Source organism: Protomyctophum bolini, assembly GCF_963924005.1.
Source record: "Protomyctophum bolini genome assembly, chromosome: 5".
In the NCBI taxonomy this organism is placed as follows: domain Eukaryota; kingdom Metazoa; phylum Chordata; class Actinopteri; order Myctophiformes; family Myctophidae; genus Protomyctophum; species Protomyctophum bolini.
Genome location: NC_137866.1, coordinates 15,642,933 through 15,653,627, shown reverse-complemented (window position 1 = coordinate 15,653,627; position 10,695 = coordinate 15,642,933). Strand labels below are relative to the sequence as shown.

Sequence of the window (10,695 nt, the reverse complement as noted above, 5' to 3'; positions counted from 1 at the left end):
TCTGCCTGCCTGTCTGACTGCCTGCCTGACAGGCTGTGTGCATCCCACAGCGACTGGTACCGTCAAGCTTCAGCCCTAAATCCACCTATAGGACACGTTTGAAATGTTTGGAATATTTTATTTTATACACACAGTAATTATAATGGCAATGCCAACCGGATCTGTTGCTGCGAATCATGGCTACACACCAATGTTTGCCGGAACTGTACAATATATATATAATTGGCGCAAAACAATGGATACTTTCTATAACACTTATTGAACGTTATCCTTTGCCATTATATAAGACATGCCTTTAAACATTAGAGCCAAGCCTGCGCAGAGCAAGCTGTCTGCCAGCTCCAAGAGTGCCGGACATGCGGATGGCGTCTCGTCCCATGCGCGCTTCTCGTCCAGGCCCCCTAAAGGGAAGAGCAAACTTGGGACTGGGACCTCCACTCCAGGCTGCCGCTCTGGGCTAGAGCCAGGTTCGGTGTCCTCGGGGCCTTCGCCAGGGTCAAAACTGGCCGGAGGTCAAGGGACCGTCTCCAAAGTAGGGCCAAAGATGAAACCGTGTCTAGCGGCAGATAGGAGAATGACGACCGGTTCTGCCACAGCCCCGGGGGGTAAAACCTTGTCCATGGAGAACATCCAGTCTATGAGTGCCGCTTACGCTACCCCGGGCACCAATTACCCCTGCGACCGGGATGCCTTGGAGCCTTCGGGCAGTTACCCCAAAGGCACCATGACCCTGGGAAGGACCACGCGTCGCTCCTCCTACACGTGCCGAGGCACGACCATGGGCAGCAGCCCGAACATCACCTCCTCGGGAATGCATCATCACCCCTCTGACCCCTACGGAGACCACCAGCAGCACCTGCAGCTAGGCGTACCCACTAGCTTGCGACGGAACGCAGGGAGGAGCGCGCAGGGACTGGACTCGGTCGAATGTCGGGGGGAAGGCTCCACGCCGGATCTCCAGGCTCAGCTGAGAGAGCTACAGAAAGAGAACGACCTGCTGAGACGAGAGATGGAAGGAGGAGGTAGGCCTGTCACAATTGTTCACAATAATCGCCTAGTGGTAATTATTTGAGATAGTCACAATTATTTTTTACATAATTGTTTCCATGTTGAAAAATACACGTTTAAAAAATGGCAAAAATAACAGATCTACAAGCTAGTAGATTAGCTATTTCTGCTATTTTTACATTTTCTTGAAAGTATATTATTGCGGCGGATGCGTCCTTTCTCGCCCTCAGGCGTCTTACTGGTTTAATGTGTCAGTCATGTCTTTGTATATTTAAGTTATTTGTCATATCTGCCACGTGCAATTCGTGATTACGAAGCCTAAAACAATTGATCAAAAATAAAGTTATGTTACATATTCCAAATGTTATTTTTGTTATTTGTGAGAATTAATCGTCGACTTAAATGTGTAACTGTGACAGCCCTAGGAGGAGGAGGAGGAGGAGGAGGGAGAGATGGAAGGCTGGGCTCAAGTATGAACGCTGTCAACTTCTGGAGCCCAGAAACGAAGAGAGGGGACCGGGGTGTGAGGCGTGAAGAGGCCCAGGGGAGGACCTCCATTCTGAAGGACCAGTACAGAGCCAACCAGGACGACACACAGGTGAGAAGAACACCAGCACAACTCAAGTTAGGGACGGGACGATAATCGGTATTGCATAGTAATTGCGAAATTGTCCTCCGTCATGCACTGGGATCAATTCACCTTTTAATTACTATTACATCAAATGGCAGATCTACAAGCTAAAAGCTCAGAATATGGATGCTGGCGTTCAAGTGGTTAAGAAAATTGGCATTTTAAGAGTTCTAAGCGTATTTGGGGGGTGGGGTCAGCATCATTGTTGCTGATATGCCACTTGATGTGGCTGCCGATGCACAACCGTCCACAGGTGGGGCAGGGGAGCCCGGTCGTTGGAGGAATGCACGTCTCTCGGACCGCCTTTTGTTGGTTGCTGTTGTCACTCTCTCTCTCTCACTCACTCACTCACTCACTCACTCACTCACTCACACACACACACACACACACAGATGATTAGGCATTCTAAAGGCAACTGTTTCGTAAGTTAATTTCGCGTTCAAGTCAAACAGGTCAAGACAGCTAATACATTTTTCTTTTTAGCATTATGCTTCATTGAGGTTCGAGACAGAGTGGAGACGTGCAAGACGTGATGGGAGTCTGATTAGAACTCTGGTCCTCACGATTCACAAGGTGCATCATGTGGTCACTGCATTGACTGACTCCGCCTCTTCTTTGATCAGTGGTTGATAAACGCTGTGCTGAGGTCCAGGTGTACCTTGGGATTTTGTGACGGCCACACATTCTTTTTGCAATATATATACAAAAAGCCAAATAAGGTGTTTTAAAAAAAAATACAACAAAAAAACGAAACAAGCACACAATGCATCACATGGTTATGGGTTGTGTTGTGAGCTTGTATATCAGCTATTTCTGCCCCAAATACATGCAGGTGTGCCATGACACACAAAGTTGAAAATAACCTGCCATAGATGGCACATTAATTGTTCACTTGGATGTCACATTTCACCCTTTGTTTAGTAGTGCATATTCTATAAAACACACATGCACACACACTCACACTCACACAACTACCTTCTTGAGCAAGCATGTCACCTGGTCTTTTGCCATCTTTCCAAAAAGGTCAAATAATGACCAATATCTACGTTATCGGTCAGGCTCTAAATCTGTAGTGTGTTCAGGTACATAGGCTTCTGTGTGTCTCCTGCCTGGCTTTGCTGTGTCTCCTAGGGCGTGGCCACATCAAGGCTTCTGTGTAGTTTGCAGACTTTTTTTTTGCGCGTGTGCGCGTGTGCGTGCACATGTTTTGTTTCCATGGGAACGTGCCCTAGTGGCAGACGTTCAAGGTGCCATCCACAGCTTTCTGTTTTCTCACAGCCACCCCTGAAGTGAAGTGACACCTGCTTTAATATTACACCCAGTGGTTCTCAAACGTTTTCGTTCTAGAAACCCCAAAGTATCAGGCTGTGTACCCCCCCCACCCACCCATCTGAAAAGGTTTTGTGCCAGGGATATGATTTACAGTATATTAAAAAATATATATATCCAAACATTTTTATAATTTCTAAAATGGCAAAGCTCACATCGATCTTGTACTGCCATTTTTGAATAGCCAATGTATACAGTATGGTGTATTAACATTTATTTCTGGGGAACCCCCCCAAGGACCCCAGACCCCATTTGTTGTACACAGGCCTCTCTCTCTCTCTCTCTCTCTCTCTCTCCCCCCCCCCCCCCCCCCCCCCCTCTAGCTTCATAGCATTGTCTTTTGGCTCTGTTGTTTTCTTCTACTCTAATGTACTGCCCCTCTTCCTTGGCTGTCCTTCATATCATGGAGCCTTCATTAGTCTCTGTCTGTCTTTCTTTCTCTCCTTTCAGCATGTGTGCAGTACGCTGCCCTGTCCCCCTTCGGCTCATGATTGTACCCTGGCTGCATGCTATGGTATCTCTCTACAATCCTTTTGACTTCCAACGTAACCATGGAGCCTCCTTTCCTTTGATATTCATTCTTCATCTGGCACTCAAAGCAATGTTTTTTATGGTGATTTGTAATTTAAATGTAATTTCTTAAAGATGGAGTGCCGTGATTTTATTCCAGTTTTTGTGTGTTTATGAGGTGACAGTACTTCATTATTAGACCTTGGTGTGGTTGTTATGTGTATGTCTTTCCTTTGTATTTAGGGTTTCTTCCTGGAGGCTAGCGTGCCAATGAAATAAACAGTGAAATCATGACATCATCCCCTCACCCCTCCCGCTTTATCATACAACCACAGCTGTGGGTGCGCTTCAGTTCAGGTGAATCATCACCACCCACCAGGCAAACCAGGCATACTTAAATGGTAAGACCACTTTTTTAGAGGTTTGGGTTGTTTTCTTACCTTATTATGGGCAAACAATTCCATTCCAGGAGTTATTTCGCTCCGTTGTGTTGTTTATTAGCAATTTAAGAAATAAAAATAGGGTCCATTGACTTCAATTGTAACAGATTAACAGCTCTCAAAGTCACTCTTTTAGCACATGAACCAACGCAACAAAAGCTGATTCTGACAGTTAATGACATCAGGAAAACTCATGCGCTTTGTCGTGTTTTGACTAATTTGTGTAGAAAGAAGATCCAGTAGGTATGCCTACGCCGACCGAATCACTGCTGTTCTCGTTGAGTAAAAAGCTATCTGATTGGACCAAAACTGTACACCACTTCCTTATTGGAAACGACGGGGATGTAAACAAATGGATTTGATCTTGTCCGCTTGTCACTAAAAACATACACAATGGACGTGTTTGAGGGAGACACTTTAGAAGACACTTTAGAAGAAGTGTCTGTGTCTGGGATTGCTCGTATGCGAGGCTGCAGCTGGGTGCATCTCAAACAGCGTGGAGACTTCCGTTTACAAACGAAACCTCGCAAGACGTCCTTGCGAGAGTTGGGAACGCCGCAGTACTGCTTCAGTCTATCTCCGACTAAAATAGTAACTTTATAAATCTAGTGGGACGAAAATAAAACCGCATGAGTTTTCCTGATAAACTGTCAGAATCAGCTTTTGTTGCGTTGGTTCATATGCTAAAAGAGTGACTTTGAGAGCTGTTTCCCTGTTACAATGGAAGTCAATGAGCGACTTTTATTTCTTAAATTGCTAATAAACAACACAACGGAGCAAAATAACTCATGGAATGGACTAGTTTGCCCATAATAAGGTAAGAAAACAACCCAAACCTCTCAAAGTGGTCTTACCCTTTAAAGTCTGTCCACATAAAAACGACATTTTAACGAATACTGCACACATTTTAGAAAAGATTCTTCCTCCTCCTATAATAATAATACCTGATGATCATGTTTTAGGGTGGAAAAAAATCACGGCACTCCATCTTTAATTCTTGGCAATGCAAACGTTTTGAAAATATCCCATCTACAAGCTTGATAGTTTTCTCGTCTTTGTGTTTTCCACTACTGTTTCACGCTGTTCCCTGTTACCTATCCACTTTGTGCCTTGTGTCACACAAGGCTTTCACAGAGCGCTTCCACTTTTCACAGTCAGCTGCTGCAGTCCTCACTTCAGACCATGATTTCCATCCTGCTTCTTGTCTTTAACACTCCGAACGCCCGGGGGTATAGGACCATTAAATCAGGGCGCCCAGCCATTTGCAGCTTCAGGGACTATTTCAAGGTGGTAAGACGCCATCTTGGAAGTAGCTAGATGTAGCCAAAACACCCCCAAGGGGATCCACAACAACGGGAGCTATGATTACTTCTAACACGACAAGCGACGGGACCGCAAATTTCGCAATGTGCCGTCAAAAACATAATCTTTGGTTAGAATTGGAAGCATTGATTTAGATCAAGAGTTATTCACGTTTTAAGATTTTCGATCTCATCCACTAAAATGGAGGGGGACCACTTTGGATAACGTCCAAACCGGAAATGACATCAAATGTTGCTCAATAGACGCTCCCAGCATGTAGATTGGTGCGCTCGGTTATGATATCAATGAATGTTGCAGTCGTCGTTGTGGTCCTTTCGCAGTGTCAATTATCTAGCTTCACCTCCTCACTCAGCGGCTTCACCTCCTCACTCAGCTCTTTCTAGCAGGTCTTTAGTGCTGACGTGATCTTCACAATGACGTCGCTGACTATTCCGTTGACATGATATGTTTGTCGCCGAGAGCACTGCATTTCCTCATGCAGATCGTTTCCTCATGCAGATGGGCTACTTTCGCCGTTTGATAACTACTGCTTTACTTCACCTCTGAATTTTGTTTCCCCCCTCTGCGTGTTGCCGTACACACAGTGTGTACTGAGCGTATGCCTGGTGACGGTACTGAATGTTGAGATTGTTGTGAAGTGGGACTGAGAGCGGCCATGGTGTCAACGGCACTCGTTCACCTGCAGGTCTGTCCTTAATTCACCCTGCCAGTCCCATCTGATGGATGAATGTGTTGGTCCTTCCTCTACAACTATTCAGCCAATTAGCGCGCACGCACGCAGGGAGAGCACTAGACGTTTCTTTTCGGCTCTCCTGTACTCATCGCCAGTACACTTTTTCTAGTTCTTTGTTTCGTTCAGCTTTTTGTTTCATCTGATACATAATCTTTTCCCACCAAACCTTTACAGGTCATCGTCTTTATTCCTTGTTTCCATGTCTTGCTCCCCCCCTCTCTCTCTGTCTCTCCTCTCCTCCCTCTCATTTAAAGACAGCCAGAGGGTAGCTTGTTATGACAGCGGACCACACAGGCATTAGCATAAGGAATGTCACCTTTTCCTTCAGCAGCAAATATGACCAGCATTTTCTCCCCCCGCCATCTGCTTGATGAGAGCGAGTTCATATGCTCGTGCGCACACATTTGCATGTGCACGTTCTGGCTCTTTGCTGTGTGTGTGTGTGTGTGTGTGTGTGTGTGTGTGTGTGTGTGTGTGTGTGTGTGTGTGTGTGTGTGTGTGTGTGTGTGTGTGTGTGTGTGTGTGTGTGTGTGTGTGTGTGTGTGTGTGTGTGTGTGTGTGTGTGTGTGTGTGTGTGTGTGTGTGTGTGTGTGCGTGCGTGCGCGTGCACTGAAGGTGGTCCACCCACTCTTAACTTGATATTCAGTGCTAGCTTGTTGCATTGATTATGAACGTTCACAACTCCAGTCCCCCTCCCTCCTCCTCCTACATGTCAACTCTGTGCCCTTGGCACTGCCGCCTCGTTAGTCACGAACAGCGGAGGCAGACTGGCATCCCGCAGTGTCTTCAAATAGACGATATGTATAAAGACAATATTAGTTAAATTTAACCACTTGAACCACCGACACGTTGTGACGGTGCTGTGTCATTAGTCCGACGGCTCATTGTTTCCGAGTCCACGTTGGTCCGACTCGCTCATTACTGACCCTATTCTTATTCGCACGTGAAGCCACGTAGTCGGACTAATGTCAGAGTTAATGGGCAGTCCCCGGTCCTGTTGCGACGAGTCGCAAGTTTGTAGATCGGCAATTTTCTTTTGTTGGAGGGGGGGGGGGGGGGGGGGGGGTGGCCAAATGGCCTACATATCAATTTTGGGTGTTCTTGGGTGAGTAGGGTTTGAGAACCACTGTACTGTATTACTTTATGGGCCCCCCGATATTCGTTTGGTTTATTGTTCATTCATTTCACGAGCCTCCGCATTTTTCTTTCTTTGTGTCCTTCCATCATTCCTTCTCCTACTCAGATCAGCGTCGGTACAGTTCTGTTCCGTCTCCATGGTTTCCGCCTCGCCGTGCGTGCGTCTCATTTAGCCTGCTGTTAAGCTACAAAACACACACCTGGAAGGATAATGTTGTTTCCAGCACCTTATGTGCCTGCATTTCAGTGTTGATTTTATTTATTTATTTGACAGGGACAATGCTCATTAATCAACATTTCAGTTTTCACTTCCATGTAAATGTGCCAGAGTTAGCCATAAGCTAATTTACATCTGTAGTCCCTGAGCAGGCTCTTAAAATGGTAGTAAAACTAAACATACAATGACACTTGCAGTACTATACAATGCGATACAATACAGATAAAAGTAAGACTGAGTGTATAGTGTGCCAGCACACAACACCATGCGTTGATGCCATGTGTGCATATGTGCAAGCACCCAACACTATATCCATACAAAAAAAACACAATACAGTACAATACAGGAACAGATCAACATTTTGACAGAAATGTTTAATTTACTTTTCATTCAGTTTTAGTCATCTGAAATGCTTTACTCGACTAAATCTAAAAAAGGAAAGAACTCCTGCACACTGTCAAGGGAACGGGACCTTCATCAGGCTATCTTCATATCTGACCAAATTTGACTGAGGGACTGTCATTGGATTTTTTTGTATTTTCGTTTATTCATGTCATATGAAAGCAGGGAATCATAGCTTCAAATTGACATTGGTTGTTCAGTTTGACCCACCAGTTTTGGAGATATGGCTTATAGAGTATAATGTCTTGCAGAGTAACAGCGAGTTGAGAAAACGGGCTTGAAAGGTTCACTTCTGTGGTCTCTAACATTACACCTAGCTACATGCTTAAGCATTTATTTCATATTTACATGTCGATTTCAGCTCTTACACAGACATGCTCTTGTATGTGAAGAGTCAGCCTGTGCTATTAACTAATTTTGAAAAAAACTAAAACTTTTTGTCCTGAAAAAGCTGGAATTTCTGGTCACATATAGATAGCGCCCCGGCCCCCTCACTTCACATGGGTGTGATTTGTCTCCACCAGGCCGAAGGCATGGGGAGAGAATAGGTTTTGCACTAATAGGCACTGCCTATTAGTGCAAAACATTCTCTCCCCATGCATTCAACTGCCTATTAGGCAGTTGAATGTGAAAGGGTGATGCTGGAATGAGGGGTGGAGGACGTGCAAGATGGTGGTTGTGGGCGGTTGTGGTGAAGGGCTACTGCCACCCATGTGTAAAAAGTGGTATAAAAACACGATGAAATAATTCATATAAGCCAAATTTATATGGAGACACGGTCTCCTTTGTGTCTCAATTTGTAACCACTGCTGGTCATCAAAGTATTGATTTAGGAATGCGACAAAGAAAGAAAAAAAGTAATGAGTAATCGATAGAACAAATTTTGGGTGTGAACTATCCCTTTAAATGGCATGAACCCTAGTCACAAACAATAAGGTGAATTGGTCACATAAATAATGTGGATAACATAAATATTTCTTTGCTGTCGGGTTCTTGTCTCCATCTTCTAACTTTTTGTGGTGTTTTCAAAAATGAATGCCCTGCTTGATCCCACTACAGTCACATCAAAAGTAGCAGATCTACAAGCTTGAAGCGTGGCGCAAAGTGCTGTGTTTCGACCTTGTGGATCTAATACTACGCATCTTTTTAAATTTGAATCCTTAAAAAGTTACGGTTTTGGACATATGAGGTCCTACGATAAATGCAAATAAATGCACAAATATATTAGTAACCGTGCAACACTATCTGCATTGTATAATTAACATTTATCAGAAAGGCGACGCAAAAAGCAATACAAGGAAAGAGGGGTGCTAGGGGGGTGAGGAATTGTCATACCAGTATAAAATGGGGAGTGAGTCTTGTGTAATGTGAAACGTTACGTGCAGCACATGTCAACACATTTTGGTTGAAAAGCAAAGAAAGATGTGTGTGTTGTGTTATGACATTCACAGGAATTCTCATGAGGCGGAGTTTATTCGGTAGTGTTTGGCATCATGTTCTCCATAATGTGCAGTTTATTTTTAGGGATATTGAGATGGTTTTAATTTATTTCAGTGAGTTATGTGTCTGCATCACTGTAATCACAGTTCACCTCCCCTAGTCACACTTTACATGATCTTTACATGGTCTGTTTTTGTGAATGTGAAACGTCGCCCTCGTTTGGACAGTGTGTGCAACTGCCAGCAACATACCCAGACAGACCATTTTACAGCGCAAACCACCCCATGGAGACCTTTTTAGTTTTTGTCTCATTCCTAAGCCAATACTTTGATGACCAGCTCCCTATACTCCCTATGGAGACACACAGATTCTCCTTTGTTTCTACATAGGGAAGACACAAAGGCTATATTGCCATCAATATTGCCAGCAATATAGCCAACAGACCATTTTCTATTTCAGGAGCGTTTAATGTTGACTGAAAAATGAACAAGGTGAAAACCAAGGTGTGTCTTTCATAAGCCATTAAAACCTGAGGCCGAGTCTACAAATGTCTACAAATCCTAACAGGTTTCTATGTCTCTGTCAGTGGTGCTCAAGCCTTTTGTCAAGGACCCCCAGAATTATATGTATTTGATGGGTTAATATATCACGTGTTGTGTTATTTGTGTGTGAATGCCGGCTCTGCATTTGTGTTGATTTTGACAGGAAATGTTGTCGAATTTTGTTATTTTGACGCCAAAAATGGATTTTGACTGGCCTTCAAGGCGTCGTCATGGCTGATTCTACACTTGGTAGTTGGTTGCATGCTGAAAATAGATATACAAGCTCACAACATGTGAGTTTGTAGATCTGCAATTTTCAGAGCGCAACACCCGAGCACAACCAAACATAAAATTACTTTTAGTTCTACTGGATCTCTTCTCCACTAGTCCCACCCTAGCATTTTAGTCTAGTTTTTATTTGTTGACTAACTTATCAATATATTTAGTCTTAGTCATCATAGCTTCGTTTTTATTTAGTTCGTCGGTGAAAAAAGGTAGGTAAAAAAATGTCTTCATTGTTTTAGTCGTCAAAATGAACACTGCCGTGTGTTCCCCCCTCTCTCTATAGCACCTTCCATTGACGATGCAGGAACTGCAGGACGAGCTGAGGGCTCACAGGGAGATGAACAGCCACCTGCAGCAGCAGCAGCATCAACAGGAGAGCTCCGCTGGCTCCTACAACCAGCAGGACCACCACCACCACAGGGGAGACGGAGAGCCCCCCTCCTCCAGCCCTGGACTCAGCCCTGTCGGCCCTCATGGCCCCCCAGGCCCCACCAGCCATCATCATCATCATCATCACAGCCCCGGGCCCCCCACCACCACCACCACCGCCAGACACAGCAGCCCCTGTGCTAGCCCGTCTAACACTTACAATCCCAGGCAGCAGCACCAGCAGCACGCAGACGTCATCATCCACAGCCCCGGTTATGGTGGAGCCATCACGCAGAGACTCAGCCCGGGCAACCAAGGTCAGTGGTGAG

The 10,695-nt window shown here is 44.9% G+C and overlaps 1 protein-coding gene across 1 annotated transcript in view; it reads left to right on the top strand.

Moving 5' to 3' along the window:
- Window positions 1–289: 289 nt before the first annotated feature.
- LOC308314967 (ERC protein 2-like) overlaps window positions 290–10,695 on the top strand; it is a gene marked incomplete at both ends in the record, with an annotated part of 254,270 nt that continues 243,864 nt past the window's right edge. The window contains 3 exons of the mRNA XM_080762791.1: window positions 290–1,022; window positions 1,428–1,606; window positions 10,281–10,683. Coding sequence (XP_080618917.1) covers window positions 290–1,022; window positions 1,428–1,606; window positions 10,281–10,683 — 1,315 coding nt within the window. The remainder of the gene's footprint in view (window positions 1,023–1,427; window positions 1,607–10,280; window positions 10,684–10,695) is intronic.